The sequence below is a fragment of the Petaurus breviceps genome, unplaced genomic scaffold (genome assembly GCF_028583685.1).
Source record: "Petaurus breviceps papuanus isolate PSGF00001 unplaced genomic scaffold, PetGlider_PUasm1.0 470, whole genome shotgun sequence".
NCBI lineage: Eukaryota > Metazoa > Chordata > Mammalia > Diprotodontia > Petauridae > Petaurus > Petaurus breviceps.
This window is the reverse complement of record NW_027186350.1, coordinates 7,507,328-7,528,807: the sequence shown is the minus strand read 5'-3', so window position 1 is coordinate 7,528,807 and position 21,480 is coordinate 7,507,328. Positions and strand designations below refer to the sequence as shown.

At 41.1% G+C, this 21,480-nt stretch overlaps 2 protein-coding genes and 1 long non-coding RNA gene across 3 annotated transcripts in view; 2 read left to right on the top strand and 1 right to left on the bottom strand.

Moving 5' to 3' along the window:
* The window catches only part of EMG1 (EMG1 N1-specific pseudouridine methyltransferase), a 370,137-nt gene extending 364,780 nt beyond the window's left edge, over positions 1-5,357 (top strand). The window contains exons 3-7 of the mRNA XM_069101595.1: positions 3,683-3,784; positions 4,052-4,193; positions 4,473-4,531; positions 4,654-4,803; positions 5,085-5,357. Coding sequence (XP_068957696.1) covers positions 3,683-3,784; positions 4,052-4,193; positions 4,473-4,531; positions 4,654-4,803; positions 5,085-5,198 — 567 coding nt within the window. The 3' untranslated portion in view covers positions 5,199-5,357. The remainder of the gene's footprint in view (positions 1-3,682; positions 3,785-4,051; positions 4,194-4,472; positions 4,532-4,653; positions 4,804-5,084) is intronic.
* A 199-nt stretch (positions 5,358-5,556) lies between these two features.
* LPCAT3 (lysophosphatidylcholine acyltransferase 3) overlaps positions 5,557-21,480 on the bottom strand; it is a 33,145-nt gene continuing 17,221 nt past the window's right edge. The window contains exons 2-13 of the mRNA XM_069101585.1: positions 11,472-11,579; positions 10,407-10,513; positions 9,849-9,942; positions 9,619-9,656; positions 9,011-9,189; positions 7,907-8,015; positions 7,201-7,287; positions 6,948-7,114; positions 6,470-6,617; positions 6,229-6,387; positions 6,006-6,134; positions 5,557-5,910 (exon numbers count right to left, since the gene is read on the bottom strand). Of these exons, the coding sequence (XP_068957686.1) occupies positions 6,018-6,134; positions 6,229-6,387; positions 6,470-6,617; positions 6,948-7,114; positions 7,201-7,287; positions 7,907-8,015; positions 9,011-9,189; positions 9,619-9,656; positions 9,849-9,942; positions 10,407-10,513; positions 11,472-11,579 (1,313 nt within the window). The 3' untranslated portion in view covers positions 5,557-5,910; positions 6,006-6,017. The remainder of the gene's footprint in view (positions 5,911-6,005; positions 6,135-6,228; positions 6,388-6,469; positions 6,618-6,947; positions 7,115-7,200; positions 7,288-7,906; positions 8,016-9,010; positions 9,190-9,618; positions 9,657-9,848; positions 9,943-10,406; positions 10,514-11,471; positions 11,580-21,480) is intronic.
* LOC138171992 (uncharacterized) lies at positions 7,294-9,623 on the top strand. Its single transcript, XR_011171022.1, has 3 exons — positions 7,294-7,771; positions 8,526-8,967; positions 9,399-9,623. It is a non-coding gene; the product is annotated as an uncharacterized lncRNA (long non-coding RNA).

Below are 21,480 nucleotides of genomic sequence, written 5' to 3'. Positions count from 1 at the left end.
GTTACAAGGGCGGCTTCTTCAGAAAAAGGTTCACGGCCCTACAACGGGCCACGCCCCCCCCCCCATACTGATCTGTTTCCCCAAATCTAACGTGTGTGCTGATGGAGGTTACTAGTGGTGCAGAGGGTCCTACCTCCTTTACCTGTAAACGGGGCATGTTTCCCCCTCATATCCCGTAACCTCTTGCTGCCTTCTGATTGTAAACACTTGCTAGTATTCTTCCGTTTGTTGATTTGAATACCCGTGCATCCCTTTCCTGATACCTACTTCATAATTTAAATAAATGGTTTCCACGTAAAGGACATTGGACCAGGCAGTTCCATTGCCTAGCATATAATGGGAAGATTGGATTTGGAGGAACAGCTCAATTTCTGGCTCCACCATTTACCGTGTGTGACATCTGTGTGACTTTAGGCAAGTCATTCAGTTCTTATTGCAGAGGTCCTTTCCAACTCAAATTTATGGTCTTGGGCAAATTAAGCCTCATTTTCTCTTATCTTTAAACTAGAAATTTTGTGAGGATTAAACGAGATAATGCGTAATGTGAATAGTGCAAAAGTTATACTATATCTAATCCCTTAGCTGTTTATTTATCCACCATTTGTACCACTTTTCTAAGACATAAATTGAGCTATCCACTCCAGTATCCTGGCAGAATTCTTTACAAAACTTATGGTGTTTCACTTTAACCCAAATCTGATGTCTTCTCAGTTTTTATTGAGCAACACTTCTGAATCTGCCTCTTTGGGTTTTTGGAATGCTACCGTGTCCTGATTTTTTTGTCTCACTGCTTCTCAATCTCCATGGCTAATTTGTTAATCCACGTCACACCCCCTTAGCTGTGGGTATTTCCTAAGGCACAGTTCTGGGTTCCCTTCTCTTGTCTCTAACTTCATGACCTCAACCACCTTCCATGAATTTAATTATCCTTTTTATTTGCAATACTGATCACAATTATGGTCTTCAGAAACAAAACCATTCGCCTGGGCATACTCAGAAACTCTAAAATCTGAAGTAAGTTGCGATATATTAGAATGGCTTTTGAAAGTGCATTGCCCTCTTCATGTCACAATGAAACATCAGAATAAAACAGCAAAGGACTTCTTAAAAAAATATACGTTGGAACCAAAAAGATCAAAAACAAGAAAGGACCATGATTTGTGGGTAGATTGGACATAGAGAAGGCAGAATTTTTCAGTATGATTCAGATACACACTACTCTTTCTCCTTTACTTTGAACAAGGCCTAGCCATTTAAATTGGATTTAAAGGCAGCTGAAATTCAGTATATCTAAAACTGAGTAATTAGTCTTCTCCCCAAACCTACTTTTTCTTAACAATGTCCTTATTTCTGTTGAAGTCATCAGCATTCTTTTCAGTCTCTGGTGTTATCTTGGTGTTACCCTCTGTTCCTCAGCACCTCACCTCACATATCTTGTGCCAAATCCCTGCCCTTTCTACCTCCACATTTCTCTCATTGGTCACTTCTCACTACTTAGGATTTTTCTGTCTGCAGATCTGATTAGTGTGCTGCCACCCAAGCCTTAATTCAAGTTGTTGATAGGGGTTGAATAGCTCAATGTTCTCTATATCTGATCTACCCACAAATTTTTTTGGTTCCAGCATACTTTTAAAAAAGTCCTTTGCTATTTTATTCTGGTAGTGTTTCATTGTGGTATAGAAAGGACAGTGGGCTTTCTAAGGCTATTCTGGCTGCAAGTTATGTCAGATAAGAGCCTCTGAGTATACCTAGGTGTTTCTGTTGCCTGTAAGGACCAGGTTAGCAACACCAGGTGAATGAATCACCCATAGTATCTGTAGAAGGCCATAATTCAGCATTGGTGGATGGGAGACCCATACTGATTCTAAGAATTTAATTGCAAACCTCTCTATGCAGAGACTTAAGTCTTTTTTTTTTGGATGCTCACCTGCTTTTGCTTTGTCTTTTTAAAAGCGTAAATTCAGTGAGTTTCTTGTTTATCAAAATTATCTGCTGCTGTAGTGTTTCTAACAGAAGGATACTCTGATGTTGCATTAGTTTGTGGGGCAAGAGGGGAGAGTGAAAAGCCATTGACTTAAGTTAACTAATACTATTAGTTTTTAAAGATCAGTTCTCTCCCTCCTTCTTTGCTGGTGTATATATTATAAATCTGATAGCCAAGTGTGTCTTGTTGGAGACTCAGTTGAAAGCAGACCCAGGTCCTTTAGCTTCAATTTATTAATTCCTTCCACTGAATCACTGACAAGTGATTATCTGACACTGCTGCTAATGGATCCTCTAAGATACCTTTCACCAACACTGTGTCTTGGTCCTCAGGAAATTTTCCCTCTTATGGTTTCATCAGGCATCTATACACTATACACAAATGATTCCCTTAAGTCTTGCTCATAGTCTTTGTACAACATTCCTGAATAATACAAAATACTCAAGTGAATATGCCAAATTTGTTATAGGTCCCTTCCATTTCTAATGCTGTGATTTTGAGATTGTCTAGTCCGTCCGTAGTTATAGAAGGGTAAATAAGGGAGCTTCTCTGAGGTTGGGTCACACTCTGTCTTCTGAATAATTTAAGTTCCCTTTTTACTTCAGTCTATCAGTGTTACCACAGTGCTCCTGGTAACCTCTGCTTCTCATACTTTAGTTACTTTGATTGAATTTTTTTTGTTGCTGACTCATCTCTTCTCTTTAGTTTCCCCAACCACCTTAACAAATGTCTGCTCCTGACATAGGACCTGGGAAGGTCTAGCCCCCTTATTTTACAGATGAGGAAATTAAGGCCTAGAATGACAAGCCCAAGATCATATATAGAGTGGCAGAACAGGGATTTTTCATTGTATCACACTGCCTCCCAAAATTATAGAAACTTCCACCTATTTTCTTACTCTTTTCCTGTTAATTAAGTCAAGTCATACTTGACTCTCTTACATAGAGATTAGCATACTCCTCTCCCACTGGTTATGTTCTAACAGCATTTTATGACAAGGCCCTTCATCATCAGTTACTTTCATTCCCACTTTTTCCACTCCGTCTCCCATCACTCCTGTTACCCTTAACTTACTCAGCAAACTTAAAAAGGGTGTTACCTTACTCTCAGTGAGGACTTGAAAAGGCTGTAACCTAAAAGGGTCAGGGGTCTGCCATTGCATCCTGGGCCATCTCCAGTCATCCTGATGGTCACTGCATCCAGATGGCTCAGGAGGAGAAAGTAAGGCTGGTGGTCTTGCACAGCCCTCCATCCCTCAGATCAAAGTCAACTGCAAGTCATGTCATTTCCCTGATGCCTTGGTCCTCTTCAAAAACGAAGGACAAATGCACAACAATATTACTTATGTCTGTTTCAAAACTATATCCTCATGGTGAAAACAGCAATTGCTATTTTCCACTTTGGGGACTTTTGCTCCAGGAGTGTTCCATGTACCGTTTCACTTCACAGATAATTATTTAAAACTTTGTCAGATTTCTTGTTTTAGCCACAGTAAGCTTTTCAGTTGTAGGCATTCTGAACTGGGGAAAAAAGCTTGGTTATTCTATAGCTTTCTAGATAGCTGGTTACCCCAAATGTACATGGTGCTAAATTTGAATAATTAGATCTAGAACTGTCTTTGTATACACAGTAAGTGCTATATCTTTTTTGAAAAATTAAATGCAGTCTTTACTCCTTTCTACTTCTTTCTTTTCCCAGGTTGGGAAAACCTATGAGCTGCTCAACTGTGACAAACACAAATCTATACTCCTGAAAAATGGACGGGACCCTGGAGAAGTGAGACCTGACATAGCCCACCAGGTAGCTTCAGGCACACACTTCAAGACTACATGGAGAGGGGTGGCTAGGTGGCACCGTGAATAGAGCACTGGCCCTGGAGTCAGGAGGACCTGAGTTCAAATCTGGCCTCAGACACTTGACACACTTACTAGTTGTGTGACTTTGGGCAAGTCACTTAACCCCAGTTGCCCTCCAAAAAGCCAAAAGAAAAGAAAAAAAAGACTACATGGAGAGTAAAGCTGTCTACTTCTCTCTGTGCTCACGGGTCCTGATTCCTCTTTTCCCCAGAGCTTGTTGATGCTGATGGACAGCCCCTTGAACCGTGCTGGCATGCTCCAGGTTTATATCCATACTCAAAAGAATGTTCTGATCGAGGTGAACCCCCAGACTCGGATTCCTCGGACCTTTGACCGCTTCTGTGGCCTCATGGGTGAGTTAGGAGGGTTAAGAGAAGAGCTGGTGTGACAGTTTGGGACTTGGTGTGTGAACAGAAACAAAGTGTTTTCCCTTCTAGGCTCTATGTTATGTATTTCAGTTAAAATTTGATTGAATAGTGGAAAAGGAAAGGAAGGTTTGGTGCTCTTGCTTATAAGAGTGATGCACAGGGGACTCATCTAATTTCCTAGGAACTGTTCCCATCCTCCTTGCTTTGAGATGGGATTGCAACTACTAGGAAGAGAAAGTTTTGAACTCTCCTTTCTTCTAATAGTTCAGCTCCTGCACAAACTCAGTGTTCGAGCAGCTGACGGCCCCCAGAAGCTGTTGAAGGTAAGGATTTGGTCTTGGTTTAAGGGGAGAGGAGAAGGAAGGGAAGTCTGGGGGATCCACGGACTTGTTTCTTAGAGTTTCATGGACTTGTTTCTTAGACTGAACTCATTGTCTCTTCTCAGGTGATCAAGAATCCAGTGTCAGACCACTTTCCTGCAGGCTGTATGAAGATTGGCACCTCCTTTTCTGTCCCTGTCGTTAGTGATGTTAAAGAGCTGGCTCCCAGTAGTGACCCTGTCGTCTTTGTTGTTGGGGCCTTTGCCCATGGCTCAGTAAGAGATGCTTCTGGGACTGGCATTAAATGGCACAGTATCTGCTTCTTGTTAGGAGTGTAGTTTGGTGTAAAATATGAAAGCAAGGAATTTTTTTTTGCAATTACACTTTTGGGGGACCAAGCTTGGATGCTGCTTTTTAACCCAAGATATTTTGAATAGTTAGAATTCATCTCTCCTGAAATATTGACTCCAGTGACTCCCTTCCTGGGAGGAGATAGATAGTTCTCTTTTCTGTATAGCAACTCCTCTTCATTGTTTTTTTGTTTTTCATTCCCTAGATCAACGTGGATTACACAGAGAAGATGGTATCCATCAGCAACTATCCCCTTTCTGCTGCCCTTACCTGTGCCAAACTTACCACAGCCTTTGAAGAAGCATGGGGTATCATTTAACAGTAGAAAACCTTGCTCCCTTACAGAAACGTCTTACGTTTCAAGACATCACATCTTGAAAGCCATGGAACTGACTGCTGGGCAGTCCTGTTTGCAGGATCCTACTGTACTGAGGGACATTTAGACTATTGTTTTATATAAATTTTTTTTTCACAAACAGGATTGTTCAAGATTTCTTACATTTACTTGGCAATCCCGATCTTTGTCCCATATTTAAACTGCAAAGAGAGGATGAATCCGTGGGATCCTAGCACTCCAAGGACAATATGGTAGATGGGAAAGGGAAAGGATCATAGTAGAATGTTCTTAGGGAGGCTCTTGACTGGGGGGGGGTAAAAAAGCAGCCAGGAGCACTAGATGAAAAACCAAACAAACAGAAGTGGTTTTATCTGGTACAATTCCAAGGTAGAAAAATGAAGCAGGTAGAACCTGTGTCCCTTCCCTTCCACAGGGAGATGGTTGTGATATCGGCACATGTATAATCATAGTAAATCAGCAGAAAAGAAAACAGGATTCCCAGCTGGAAGGGGAGAGATAAGGCAATGCGTGTGTGGGAGCCCAAGTGTGAGATGAGTCCCTCCACACTCCCCTAGGGTTTCTTTCCCCTTAGCTGGCAAAGGAGATCTGCTGGAGCTTCATGTCTTCCCAGGGCAAAGGAGTCCTATGAAAAGGGAGGCAGTCGCCTCCCTGTACCAGTCCCATTTTAGGCCACCTGCAAGAAAAGGGAGAAGAGGGCTGACTAGAACCATTCAACAATCCCCTACCTCCCAAGCTCTCACTCTGCCGTGTAGCCTCAGGTTCACTTACCAGGGAAGCAGATTACTCTGCTTTCTTTAATTTTTCTTTCCTTGGCACCATTATTTTGTGAACATAAGGCAATATGAATAGGAGGCTCAGGAAGAAGACATGGCCAAGAAAATAGATAGACTTGTAGACCTGTGGGGAGATGCAGATCATTGAGGCTGAAGGCATAATCTTTGAGGCTGCATGTCCTCGTGTTTAGTCCCCCTCAATCCACTTCACAACTTACTTTGAACCATTTGTCCCATGTAAAAAGGCAGAAGGCAGTCATAGAATAACCCATGAAGAGCCAGTGAATGGTTTGCTGCACTAGGTAGAAGACGGGTTTCAGGACAGTGATGGATGCCAGCTTGCTCAAGCCTGGGCTCTCTGTAATTAGGCGGGCAGCCTGGAAGGGACAGACAGGGATGCGGAGTCAGCACCTGGCCCTCACCGCCACTCGCTCCTCCATCCTAGTGTGTGTACCCCACCTGTCTCTCCACAATAACGATGAGGAACTCCATCTGGAAACAGATCAGGTAGCCGGAGTGCAGCCCATGCCACAGGGCCAAGAAAAACAGGGACAGACCCTGGGACACCACTTTGTTCCCAAGGAACTTGAGCCTCTTGAAGACATAGCTGAAGACAAGAAGGGAAATGGATGAGTCCTAGGCCAACCAGGACTTTGATCCCCGAACCCTCTGCTCTGTCCTCCCTCTCCTTTGTGTTCCCCATTGATGCTGGTGAGGGAGGTGGCAGGTGGTACAATGACATCCCAAGGCCACACTGCCTCTGACCTCATCCTCCAGGTCACAGATGGCTATGCGGCTCAGTTTTCAGGCAAGGCCTGTGAGGCTCTGAGTTTGCCCAAAAGGAGATGATGAGTGGTGACATAGGATACACCCCTGCCTCCACTTCCAGGGTAACAAGAGAAGAGGCGTGCATGTGCTTATGCTTCCAGCTGCTTACCGGGCCACCCAGGCGTTGGTGTTGATGTTGAAAGAGGCGATGGTGCCAGTGAATCGGGGTGTGGTCTCAAAGAGCCATACTTTCATGTTGGCACAAGCATTCCACAGTGGATGTCCCTTCTCATCCAATCCATTGAAGCCCAGCCCAGTCAGAATGCACACTCCTTCCTGAAGGAGGGATTGAGTCAGGGGTACAGAGAGTTTCTAACTTTCTCCCAGCTAAGGTCTCCTCCCCTTGCCTCTCTTGTACTCACTGTGACCAGCCAGCAGGTGACGTATTTGTAGAGCACAAACTTGCCCCAAACCAGCATGTACAGGCAGCGGAACCAGAAGGGGCGGTTCTTGGAGGAGAAAGAATGCACGAGTTAAGGATGCTGCTGGATCTGGGCAGCCAGATGCTGAAGCCTAATGCTTGTGCCTGCCCCATGCTGGGTGATTCCCCCCCCCGCTAGTTGATAATTCAATGTAGCTCGATTCCCTTGTTAACAGGAAGGTGGGGAGGTGTCTTCCACTTCCTTGGAAGCCCCAGGTGTTGCTATCCTCAGCCTCTATCCTGTCCACTCAGCAGTCACTTGTCCAGTGCTTAGCTAGATCCCCTTGTGCTTCTGAGTACGGATCAGAAGGAGGTTAGATGGAGGGCAGGCCTGGAGCTAGTCCTCTTCTGTGCCCTCTAACCTCCATAGAAGCCCCACATTAAACACTGTCAAAGCACAGAAAGATGTCGAGAGGGCTTCCCTGGAGGGAAGCAGCTGAACTTTGGACCATGACCCGGATGTGGACAGAAAGTTCTAAGGACAGCTTGGCTACTGACTGTCTCTGAATGAGGTAAGGTGCACCAAGAAGGCAGATACATTCATGAGGCCAGGTTCGCTAATCAGACACCAGGGAATCTTAGTTTCCCTGTCACATAACAATGAGACCATGTGTTAACAGGAGGTGTTACTTAGGGTAACTACTTACTTCATAGTCCTGGGAGAGGAGATATTCTTCTGTGATATAGGGACTGAGCAGGGTATGGCCCACCAGGTAGAAGAGGCCCAAACTCAGACGCTTGAGAGCAGGTAGAATACTGAAGGGGAGAAATAAAGTCAAGAGTATATATCTTCACCCTTCTAATTTAAAATGCAGAGAGGGGTTATTTAGGGCCTTAGCCACCTAGCTGGAATGGGTAAGATGCTTCCCAAAGTGCTCAGCTGGGAGGAAAGATGTTTTCCATACAAGATTTGGATGGGCCTAATAGGTGTTGAACCTTATAGGCATTAGAGGGAGCAAAGCCTCTGAGTTGGTAAGACCTGGGTATTTCTGGGTGTGGTGCTGAGTATCTGAGCCCGGATTTGATCCAGGTCATCCCGACACTGGAGCCAGTGCTCTTATTCGCTGAGCCACCTGGCCGCCCCTAAGCAATTGGGGTTAAGTAACTTGCTCAAGGTTACACAGCCAGGTGTTTCTGGGTGGGTGCCAAGTGTCTGAGCCCGGGATTCGATCTCCAGGTGTTCTCAACACTGGAGCCGGTGCTCTTATGAGGGGCGTAATAGGTTCTTAATAGATACATCTTCGAAATAGTTTTTTCTTCCTTCAGGGATACTACTGACATCTAAGACTCAACAGGAGAGGACATCGCTTTAAAAACCCACTGGAGACACTCAAATATTAACTGATTAACCCTAGCACTGATACGTGTAAAAAGCTGCAAATGTTGGCTTAATTGTCCAAGCTGATAGCAATGGACCATTTCTACTTATACTCAGTCTGCTAGTTCAAGGAATGCTTATTGTATGGGGGCATGAGGTATGGACCTTTGTGAGAAGGACAAACCTTTGTACAAGGTATATGAAAAAAACATTTGCATTTGAAACCAAGTGGAACGTCCTGGCACATCTTTACTGATGGCCTATTTCTAGGGGCTGGGTGACACAGGGCCATGTTTTCCAGTGGTCAAAAGAAGCAGCCTTGGAGTAGTGTGACTCCAGGCCAGTCATTAGGAGGATCCCCATAACAGAAGCGACTGCAATCCTAGAAGGGTAAGTTAGACTTCTTGGGCAAGATCTTTGGGGATAGGATTACCTGTTGGCTTTCTTCCCTGGTACATCAGTCATCTGTCCCTGTACCAGCTTCATGTAGCTGTTCATGGAGAACTGGGGTCCCACCAAAAAGCCCCCATAGAAGTAGGAGAAACCAGCAATTTCCATCAGGGAAGGGACTCTCAAAATGGCATATTTTTGTTGTTCAACAGACAAGGAATTCTGTACCAAAGGAAAGAATGGGTTTTTCAGAAATAGCCTTGGGACTCTCCCCACATAACAGTTTGACTGATCTCCTTTGTGAGCCCCATTTCTCTAGGATTCCAAAGCATCCACTTCAGCTGGGAGAGATCCTAGTGCAAGTCACTTTGGTTGTGTGTAAGCATATTTGGGGAGAACTTAGCAATAGCTAGCTCTTCTTTCTTTCCCAGGTTCCCCATTGTCAGTGATCTCTGGACTTCTGTCAAGAGGCTGAACCTTGGCAAACATGATCTGCTGATGCGTGCTCAGGTGCCATGTGGAGCAGGGGGATAAGCCGGGCTGTGGAGAATGTCCTCCTGGGATCTGGGGTGCACATCCTGGTGACATTAGCCTTTTCCCCTCCCGCTGGCTGTTTTCCTCAGTCTCCCTGTGGAATGTATGTTTACTTACCCAATCTCTCCCTCCATCATAGTAGTCAACAGCCAGACCTGGGCGGAGAGAGAAGGTGGGGTAAAGCGGAGGGGGAGGGGGAAGCACTGAGTGTGTAGCTCAGGGACTGAATGTGGGTGGGAACTGCACAATCCTAAGGTAGGGGAGAAAAGAGGAGAATCCTGTTGGTTGGAGGAGCCTAATACAGGCATTGGGAACGGACAAAAAGAAATGAAGCCATTATCACTTACCAATCAATTTCAAGGTCAGGACACAGTGTGGCATTGTCCACTTGATGTCATAATTGTCGGTGGCTGTGTAATAGTAACCAGCAAGAAGGTAGACCTGCCAGAGGGAACAGTATTTCATTATCACTCCCACTCTGAATTTATCTGTTTATTAAAAAACACTGAAGCCTAGAAATTCACCTAGTAGTAAGCCAATGATTGGATTTTAATCAAAGCTCAGATCTTTAGCTTCTGCTTCCATTTCCCCCCCACTCTCAGAGTAAGAGCAAGAATGTGTTTCTTTCCTAGGGTTTATCTAACTGACCCAGTTACAGAATTCTAGTGTGGTTCCAAGGGGACTCCAGGAGACATAAGGTCTATTCCCTGCCTTCAGGGAAATGCATTATTATCCTCCCCCTTTACATCTGAATATTACAGAGGTGAAATGACTTGTCCAAAGCAACACAACTAACATAGGCAGAAAGAGGAATCCAGGTCTTCCTAGTGCAAAGTGCTATCACACCCTCCTTCCCATGAGACCATCAAATGAAAGTTGTGGAATGAAAATGGAAAGTTACTTACCATCTGGAAGAAGAAGGTGGTCAAGACAGCAGTGACAGTGCGGCCCATCAGCCGAAGAATGAGGAACTGTAGCACCACACATATCAAGGAGTGGCAGAACTGGTATCCTAAATGAAGGTGAGAGAATATGAATTCTGGAGTGAGTCTGCAGGTTTCATACCTGTCCTGAAAATCTGAATCTGAGAAGCGCTTAGGGAACAAAATCATTCTGATACTGGATTGAGTTTCAGAACATCATTTTTGGTTTTCCTTTGGCCATGAGGAATTTGGGTTGGATAGAACATCATTTCTGGAAAAGACAGGCAGCTCAGCAAAGTCATCAATTACTGAGAATGTAGCACAGCTGAGGATCTGTCCTGTGGATGGACACACTGAGGCACGGGCACAATGGAAGGTCCCATGGCCAAGCTCTTCTTTCTCATGGTAGTTATACTACTCCAAGGTTGCCTTTTTTTTTTTTAATTTTTGGAGGGCAACTGGGGTTAAGTGACTTATGGCTTGTTTTTGTGTTGTGTCTGAGGCCAAATTTGAACTCAGGTCCTCCAGTGCTCTATTCACTGCGCCACCTAGCTGTCCTCAAGGTTGCTTCTTTTGACCACTTGTCAACTGGAAAAAAAGTTTTGGGACCAGAGGACCTGGTTTCTAGTCTCTGCTCACACAGATGGAATGATCTTTGACCTCAGTTTTGAGGTAAAAACTGAAAGCTGGCTGCATTAATCTATGGGAGCAGAACTCTGACGCTGATTCAGAGCTGGGTCTGGTTGAGCTGCACAATCACAGGGCCAAAGGGGGATCAAACTTCCCCTCTCTTGATGGGCTAAAGCTGAGGGAAACCACTCAGCATTCTTTTTGGGAAACATTGGAGGGAAAAAAAATGGGATGGTTAGTCATTTTGAGGCAAAAAGAGGAACTGGTATTCCTTTTGACACAAACCCTCTGCTTTTCAAGTGAATACTTCCTTATCCACCAAAAGCCTCTTTAAGGTGATGGTGTTTCTATCTCTCTTTCATTTCCTAAATTCCACAAATGGAGACACTGTCATTGTCGTTCCCATAGGTCACTTACCAAAGTTAAAATAGGCAACTGAGAGGCCTGTGACAATGTGGAAGAGATGGATGAGGTAGCAATCCTTGTAGAAAAGGAAATGTCGATAAAACAAGGCAAAGGGGTATCCTGGAGAGAAGAAGAAATGAAAAGATTACCACTCCAGCTCTCCAGGGATTGTCCCAAAGCTCTGGCATGACACATCTAGTATAGAAGAAAAACTCTGATATATATGTGTTGATGAGGAGTTCAGAAACAAGACCCCAGAAACAAATTCTTTTCTATAAAAAGTTTTAGCGTTATCATCTGGGGCCTTGAGAAAGGTTTCATGTATAAACCACTTGAATATTGGTTGCTTCTTTAAATTTTTTTCCCTAAATGGTATAATTCCCAAATATGTACCATAAACTTTGTCCTACATTATTACACCCTACTTCAACAGTTTCGTATTAGTTCTTTGCACTGATGGTTATACATATAATAGAAACAACATTTTTTTCTTTGTTATTTTAACGAACAAATCATTTCCCACCCAGCTGCAATCCTGGACTTCATCATAGTCTCCAGAAACTCATCATCCTACAAGATTACATCAACCCTGAAAGTCACATTTGTTAATACCCTTTGCCCATAGACAAGATAGTCCCCCCCACGGAGAGAGTGGACATTGAAACTGGGCATTCATCTCCCAGGGCATTCATCTAATCATTACCTCACTTCATTATGTACCCCATTCATTCCTCCCCTCCCCACTTTTCTGCTTTTTATGTGTTGTCTCCTCCACTAGATTGTAAGTTCCTTGAGGGCAGGGTTTGTCTTTTGCCTTTATATCCCTAGAACTTGGCACAGGGCCTAGAATATAGTTAGTGCTTAATGTTTACTGACATGCAGAGATGTTATCTACATGCATATAAAAATACAAAGGCATACATATGGAGCCAATGTCAACTCAGCTGCAACACTCATTTTTGTACCATGGCATAAATGTCCTCTGGAGGCAGTAGTAGAAGCTGAGTTTGTTTTAAGGGTGAGTTATTTAAAGAATTATCCAAGATCCTGGTCCTAAACTCTAGAATACTTAAGATAATCCACTGAAGGTATCAATTATCTCACCCAAGGCCTAGGCAGCCAGATGATATGGCAGTCTTTGTCATTTGCATATATGGCAAATCAGAAGAGACCAGATAAATGCAAATTAGTGATAGAGTAGGAAAGAGAAATCAAGATAATTGACTGCCAACTCTGTAAGACAGACAGCATCAGACCATCCATGCCAAGCAGAACCTGGACAAATTCAGGTAGTAGCAGCAGCAGTACACAGGCTTAGGCACACTGTATGCTCATGCCATGGGTACAACATGGGGTGTGATAATGCAGGATAAATTTATATATGTACACAAATATACATGTATGTGTATGTGTGTGTGTGTGTGTGTATATAAATAGAAAAATAACATTTGTGGTATGCATTTGGGAGTTTCGATTCATTCCAACATTTGGAGGAAAAACTTAGTAAAGACACAACCTTAAGATACCCAAGTGGATAATACACGAAGTTAGATCTATCTAGGTCAAATCACAGGTATACTCAATAAGTAAGCAAAAGGAAGATCGCAGGAAGTGAGGTTTATATCAGAATACTATATCATTAAAAGGTGGGATAGGACTCTATAATGGTCATTAGAATGCTGCTTTCAGCAGCTATTTCATAGGCTCCTTAAGGACTTCTAGCTTCCTACAAAGTCTGATGACTCATTATGGCACAAGGGTGCCCTAGCTTCTCAAAGGTTATGTAAATAAAATGCATGCTCTGGCACATTCTACCCAGGCTGGAAAGGTTTCAAATATGGTCTCAGTAACAGGCTGTGTCTACTTTCTGAGGGCCTGCCTGCCTGAGTATGGAGTAGCTTATTATTATCAGTAGGTTGGTATATCATTAGGTGATGAATTCCCCTTGAATATGACAACCCATGAAACAAAAACAAGAGATGGCTGTGGTCCAAGGGGGAAAAGGGGCTTGAGAGGGCTAAGAACTGACTAGTTTTTAGACTATCTACAAATGTTAACTTAGATGTTTTAAGAGAGATTCTACTTCAGTGACAAGTGGTGGCCAAACTTCCAAACTTGATTTACTTCAGTATTGACACTCACTACAAAAGCAAGCAGGATGTTGCAGCTAACTAGAATGACCGCTCACTGATCTTCCTCAGTCAGTCAGCTTTATTATGTGCACAAAGGCAACACCATTTTACTGCACACTTGGTCATCTTATACTGCGGTTATTCATGAGAAGCATTTGTAAAGAGACTACTAGAAAAAGTAACTGAAGTTTATGTACAGGTGCAGAGGATGAGGAGATAAGAGAAATTCTATGAAGAACTAAGATCTTCCAAGTTAAATGAACATATACTTAAATGGTTAGGTTTCATTGGTGTTTTTTTTTTTTACAGCACAGTCACTTCCCAACATAAACTGCCTTCCCAACATTGAATCCTCTTGTTACAAAGTAACAGTTAAGCAAAACCATTCAGCAAAGCAACTGTATCTGACAGTGTAGACAAGATCACACTCCTAATTCTTCACTTCCCTACTCAAAGGAGGGAAGTCAACATTTTAATACAAATATGGGCATGTGGAAGAGGCTTATAGATAGGACAGAAATCTTACACCTAGATAGCAAATACTTTTTTGTTCTGAAGACAGTGGGAAGATGCTCTGCACAGAATCGCAATCAACACTCAGCAACATCCCCCCAAAACAACAAAAAACCCTGATTGTACCTTGTCAGACAGGAAAGAACTGGCTATTGATAGAGGAGTAGAAAAAGTTGACTGATACAAAACGCTGACATAAAGATACTAATTGTAGATGATTGTAAAGTTCCCTGTCAACTTGACAAATGCAATAGTCCCTTAACAGTCTGATGGGTGAGTGTCACCTGGCCTGTTACATCTAGCTGGCCCGCACTGTGCTTCATTCTCCACTCTGGCTGTTTTCCTGCCATCGGCCCTGCCTGCTTTCGTGGTCACCCTGCCCGCCTGCTGTACCCTTACCTTTGCCTCACTTTCCAGATCTAGACTGTTAATAAATTCAACACTATATCTTTACTGGAAAGGAATGTCAACCAGCTCCCACAAGGATCTACTCACCATTGTTTTAACTCCCTGAACCAAAATACCCCTCCCTGGCCACTACTGCCTCCCTCATTAGAAGGTAAATGTAGGTGCAGGGCTCCTTTTTCGTATCTGAGTCCTCAGTACTTACCACAGTGTACTTGGGACATGATGAGTGATAAATAGTGCCCGTTCATTCATTTGAAAGATAAACAAAAAGAGAACAAATTATAGGGAAAATTAGATTTGATAAACCTGTGGAATGGGATTCTTACAGAAATACCTATTTTAAGGCTTACATGGGACTTATAAAAAATTGATCGTGTATTAAAGACAAAAGTAATCAAATCTAATAAGACAGAATCATAAACAGACCACAATACATTAAAAACTGTAATAAGAAGAGGAAATATGGACAAAAGAAGAGAACCTAAAACAATACTCTAAATAAAGATTAAGTCAAAGGCTAAATCAAATAACATAAAAGATTTTTTAAATTGGAAAAATTGACTGATAATTCCCAAACAAGTTCAACTGAGATTTGGTGTGGACAATGATTACACAGCAAACTGAAGCTCTGCACTGCCAAGCTCAAGAGATCCGCCAACCTTAGTCTCCCCTACTTTAAAAATTAGAAAGTTCTTCATGGCCCAGCGAGTAAGAGCACTGGCTCCAGAGTTGGGATGACCTGGGATCGAATCCAGGCTCAGACACTTAGCACCCACCCAGAAACACCTGGCCGTGTAACCTTGAGCAAGTTACTTAACCCCGATTGCTTAAAAAAAAAAAAAAGCTCTTCATGGCTCAGGGATAGACTGCACTTATAATGACAAAATTCATCTGGGGGCAAAAGGTGAAGAATGTCATGGGAAACAAAGAAAAATGTAGCAATCAAGGAGATATAGCATCACCAGATCTCAAGTTATGCTATAAGGCAGCAATCAAAAGCATTTGGTACTGATTAAAAAACAAAGCTGGTTATTGAGAGAGACTGGGTTAGTCACCTAGAAGAAACTGAACACAGAGGTCTAGTGTTTCATATGCCCAAAATACCAATTCGTGGGCTAAGGACTTCCTAATGAAAGAAACTTACCAGGAGAACAAGACAGTAGTAGTTGGGCAGAAATTCTATTTAGACCAGCATTTTATACTATATACCAACAATAAGGCCCAAACAGATAATATATGGCCTAAATCTTGTGAATAATTTTTGAAAAATATAATGCCACAATCTCTTTGCTGGTATTTCTTTTTTTTTTTTTTTTGCTTCAATGTTCATTAGAGATTTGGGTTTATAGAGTGCTTTCTCCAGTTTATCCTTTCCTAGTTTGGGAATTAGAGCTCGTGTGTCTCACAGAGTGCTTTCTTTCTCTACTTTTGTAAAGTTTAAATAGCAAAGGAATTATTTTGTTAAATGTTTTACAGCATTTACTGACAAATCAATCTAGAGGTTGTTTTCATTAATGTGCTCAAAAGCATGCATTATTTTTAATGGTGAAAGAACAGAAACTTAGAAAAAGGGCATGAAACAAAGTTGCCCATGCCAAATATTACAATAAAGAAGTTAAATATTCATTGGATCATGAGTTCATAACTCCAGAGTTGCAGGGTGGCTAGGTGGCACAGTGAATAGAGCACCAGCCGGCCTGAATTCAAATCTGGCCTCAGATATTTCATTGGTTAAGTGACTTTCCCAAGGTCACACAGATAGTAACCAGATGTAGAATTTAAACCTGCATCTTCAGATTCCCAAGCCAATGTTCTTTTGAAAAATGAAGATAAACTTATCTTAATATCATATATGACAGTTTACTTAGAAATCCTGAGTCAACAAAAAAAGTCGAGACTATTGTTTCAGCAAAGTAGCAGGATACAAAAGATTTTTTAAAAAATGACTATTTTTGTATATTAGTAACAAAAACCAGGAGAGGAGCAAGAAAAAATACGATTAAGAATAAGTTAAAATCATGAAATATCAGTGAGTTAACCTACTAAGACATAGGATTTCACATTGATAAAGTAAAAATGATGCTACTCAAATTAATAGTATACTTAAAATTTTGTTATCTTTTTTTAGACCTCAACTTCCATTTCCAAACATATACCTCCCCTTCCTACATCCAAAAAGTCATTCCTCCTAACAAAAAATGAAATATAAAGCAAAACTAACCAATACATCAATTTAGTCTGAAATTATATGCATTGTTCTACATTCATATGCCTCTATTTCTTTTTTTCTTCCTTCCTTTTTTTTTTTTTGCTTTTTGGAGGGCATTTGCGGTTAAGTGATTTGCCCAAAGTCACATGGCTAGTAAGTGTGTCAAGTGTATGAGGCCGGATTTGAACTCAGGTCTCTATTAACACTCTATTCACTGTACCACCTAGCCGCCCCCATATGCCTACATTTCTGCAAAGAATGTAAGGGAGGTTTCATTAAACTTTACAGGATATGAAAAAGTAATAACAAAAAATTTCCATGGAGGAAAAATGAAGAATCTCTAGGAAAAAAGTAGAAAAAGTTGGAATGAAATGGGGTTGACATATTCAAATCTCAAATTATATCATAAACAGTAATTACCAAAGCTATTTGGTTAAAAAAATTAGAAAAGCTGATCACTGGAATAGATTTTGATAAGCAAGAATTAGAATGAAATGGAATGGGAAACTAGTGTAATAATCTAATTTTTCTTAAACTCAAGAACACAAAAGTACTAGGGAAAGAACACTTGATTCAAGAAGAAAAACTGGCTAGCAGTCTGGTGGAAAATAGCTCTAGATCAGAAACTTACACCATGTACCACAATAAATTCCAAATGAATAATCAAACTAAATAGAAAAAAAAAGTTCCACTATTAAAGAGTTATGGTTATCTGTTTCTACTACTCCGATTCTGAAAGAGGAAAAGGTGCAAATGTTCCCTGTTTCTCTTCCTCCCCATCTCAAGTCTTCTTGCTGGAATGTGCCCAGACCAGTTCCAGGCTAGGAACCTCGAAAGCTTCCTCCACACACCTTGTGTGATGGTGATGGGTAATGATGGAACTGTTCAACCCTAGGTGTCTAATTGTACTTGCGTTCCAACCACAGCTAATTTGAGCCAAAGAATCCTGGAGGTGGAATGAATACCTGGGTAATAAACACAATGCCAACATTACCAAAAAAAAAAAGTTATGGTTATATCTTTCATAACTGTGGATAGGGGATGAATTTGTAACCAGCTACAACACAGAGATGATAAAAGATCAAATAGTTTTAAAAAAGCTTTTGCACTAAAACAAATGCAGGGTGGCTAGGTGGCACAATGAATAGAGCACCAGCCCTGGAGTCAGGAGGACCTGAGTTCAAATCTGACCTCAGACACTTAACACACAAAAAAACTAGCTGTGTGACCTTTGGCAAGTCACTTAACCCCAACTGCCCTCCAAAAAAAAGGAAAAAAAATGCAGCAAAAATAAATGTATACAATGCATGAAACTAAAAGAAAAATTTGATATTGAAAAGCTAATATGAACTAATACATATCTATAATATTCAGAACCATTCCTCATCAAGTGGTCAAAAGCTATGAACAAACAGTTCTCAAAATGAGTAAATGAAGTAAAAAGCATTTATTAAGCTCTTAACAACCACTGTGTTAATGCTGGGGAAATAAACAGGAAAAAATGAGAATCTCAAGGAGCTCACAAACTAATTGGGGGACACAACCCATTTGAAAGAGATCAGCTGCAGGGTTGATAGAATGATTTGAAAGTCTTAAATGAGGCAGATGCAAAGGTCCAAAAATCCTTACAGTACATCAGCAGATTACATGACAATACAATTGCCAGGGCTCTAGAAATTCTTCAGGGCAAAGGGGACTAGGCCTAGAGGACTTTTAAAAGGTTAGTAATAGGGCCGAGAGCAAGACCCAATGATGCTCCTTTCACTGGAAGGGGGGCTTGTCTTTCATGGCTCCCAGGTTATCCAAGTGGTGTGAAAAGGGATGTTGCTCTTCCAGACCACCTACTCTATGGGAGGGGTGATGGAAAAGCCAAGGGGAAGTATGACACATACTATCAACAATTGTCTTTAAAAGTGCTCAAACTGGTTAATAAGGAAACACAAGTTAAAACAACTTTGAGGTATCACCTCACTCATCAAAATGTCAAAAATAGAAAAATTCAATATTAGATCATAGGGACTCAGGAAAATCAGGACACTAATGCATTCACTACTGGTGGATCTCTGAATGACTACAAACACTCTGGAAAATGATTAGGAATTATGCAATAAAAACTATGAAACTGTTCAAACCCTTCACCCAGCAATCCTACTACTGACATACCCTCCTCAGGGACAATTAATGACACATTCAATTGTTACAGCAAAAAATTGGAATGTGTGTGCCAAAATACGGGGTAATAGTTTGGATTAGGGCATAGAAATTAATTACTGCTACATAAGGAATAAAGATATTAACAATTCAAAGAAATGGGGGAAAACTTTTTTTTTTTAAAGCAATTGGGGTTAAGTAATTTGCTCAAGGTTACATGGCCAGTTATTTCTGGGTGTGGTGCTGAGTATCTGAGCCTGGATTTGATCCCCAGGTCATCCCGATACAGGAGCCTGTGCTCTTAGTCGCTGTGCTACCTGGATGCCCCGGGGGAAAACTTGTTTGAAGACAGTACCTGGCACATAGTAAGTACTTAAAATTTTTTTTTACCAATTGATAAAAAGTAATGCAGAGAGAACTAAACAGAACAAATGTATATATGTGTGTGTATACACACAATATAGTGTGTGTACATATATATATACACATGCATATAAAAATACATACATATGTATATATAAAAACACATAATTACCAAAACTATATGAAAGGCAACTTTAAATGGATATAAAACTCAGTACTAACAACAATGTCCAGTTTTTCTAACTCGTAAGGTACATACAAATCTTTTTTAAAAACACTTAAATGAAAAATGATTAAGGTCTAAGGTTGCATGTATTATATATTGCATATAAGATTGCATGTACCTATAATCACTCTAACATGTTGTCTATGTAATTATTTTTGGGAATCTTATAATATGGGGTTTCAACTGGGAGTATGCTGGGGATTTTTAGGAGTAGTCTAAGTAAAATTTTTCATTAACTTAAAAAAAATAAAGACATTATCATGGCCTCTGGTTGAATAGCTGGTATAGTATACAACTTAAGCTCTATTCCTCCTCACTGACTGTTTTTTTCCCCCAAATTGATAAACTGTTTTGACAGAGGCCTCTCAGCACCCAAACTCCTCTACAAAGTATAATGCCCCAAAACAGCAAAACTACCTAACAGCAGAATTATTGCTTTCTACTTTTGTAGGTTCACTGTTATTAATGGAAAAGGTTATGGGCTTTGCCTGTGATAGTATGCTATTCACACTGCCTGCTGTATTGGATACGAGTTTGTTGCCTCTGAATGTTTCTTTAAACTGCTGCAGTAATTATGTTTGTTGTTCTTTTGGCTCGGTTTTCTTCATCCTGTTATCACTTCAAATAAACCCTCTCATTTTTCTCAGATAAGAATTCTTCATAGTTGTCATTCTTTTTGGAGCACCTCTATTTCACTGCATAACAGACAAGCATAAAACCACAAATGAACATAGATAACAGCAGTAGGAGATTTCTGTAGAGATGGAGGAATAAGAGGTTGTCAGCAAGCCTAGCTCTTCCATAGCCCTCTCTAAAACAGCAACAAAAAATCCAAAAAGAAGCAAAACTATTAGAAACCTTCAAAAGAAAATTATTTTAGAAAATTCCACATTTCAAATATGAAAAGTAGAGATGAAACATAATGAAAAAAAAGGCTTAAAAGAAAAGGCAGAAATACCATGAGAAAACTCCCCCCCCCAACATAAACAACAGAAGCACCAGAAACCAAACCTGAATTTTCTTGGGCTTCCTTAAGCTTCAGAGCAAAGGGTAAAGCCTGGAAGACTTTTAAGATGTTAGTAACAGGACAGAGTGTTGATGATCCTCCACATTACTGGAAGGAGGGCTTGTGGTTCATGACCCCTAGATCATCCAAGTGGTGTGAAAAGGGATGTTGCTTTTCCAGGCAAAAGAAAATGGCCAATGGATCCACTTAAGGAACTGAAGAAATGAAATTATTATAGGATATTAATTGTTCCAAAGGGTAAATGGATATGAATAAGCAGTTCCTCAAAAGAACTGCCAACTTATTATAAACACCATATGAAAGACTGCTCCAAATAATTTTTTTACATTCAACTTTATTTTCAGTTCTGAATTTTCTCCCTTCTACCTCCCCTTTCTTCCCCCACCAAGAAAGGAAATTAAAAAACCCATTACAGATGCATATAGTTAAGCAAAACAAATTCCTGCATAAACCTAGGCAAAACTAAAACAAAAATACATTCCTCAATTTGCACTCCCAGTCTAGGTTTTATTAGGAGTTATCTGGAATTGGGGTTGGTCATTGTGTTGATCAAAGTTTCTAAATCTTTTAAAGTTGTTTGCCTTTACACTGTAGTTGTTATTATATGAAATGTTCTGTTTGCTTCACTTTGCATCAGTTCATGTAAGTCTTCCCAGGTTCCTCTGAAACTATCCCCTTCAATGATTTACAGCACTAGCATTCCATCACTTTCACATACCATAACTTGTTCAACCATTCCCCAATAAATATGGGTGTTCCCTTCTCTTCCCCTACATGAATATAATGGAATACAGTACACCATTTGAAATAGTGAAATAGATGGTTTCAAAACGAGAAACCTAGGAAGACCTCCATGAAATGATGTAGGATGAGGTGAGCACAACAAAAACAACTTCAAAAGATCTGAAAACCGATTAGTGAAATGACCAGTCATGATTCCAGGCCTGAATGAAGACGAGGCCTGTTCCCTACCTCCCAACAGAGAACGCAGA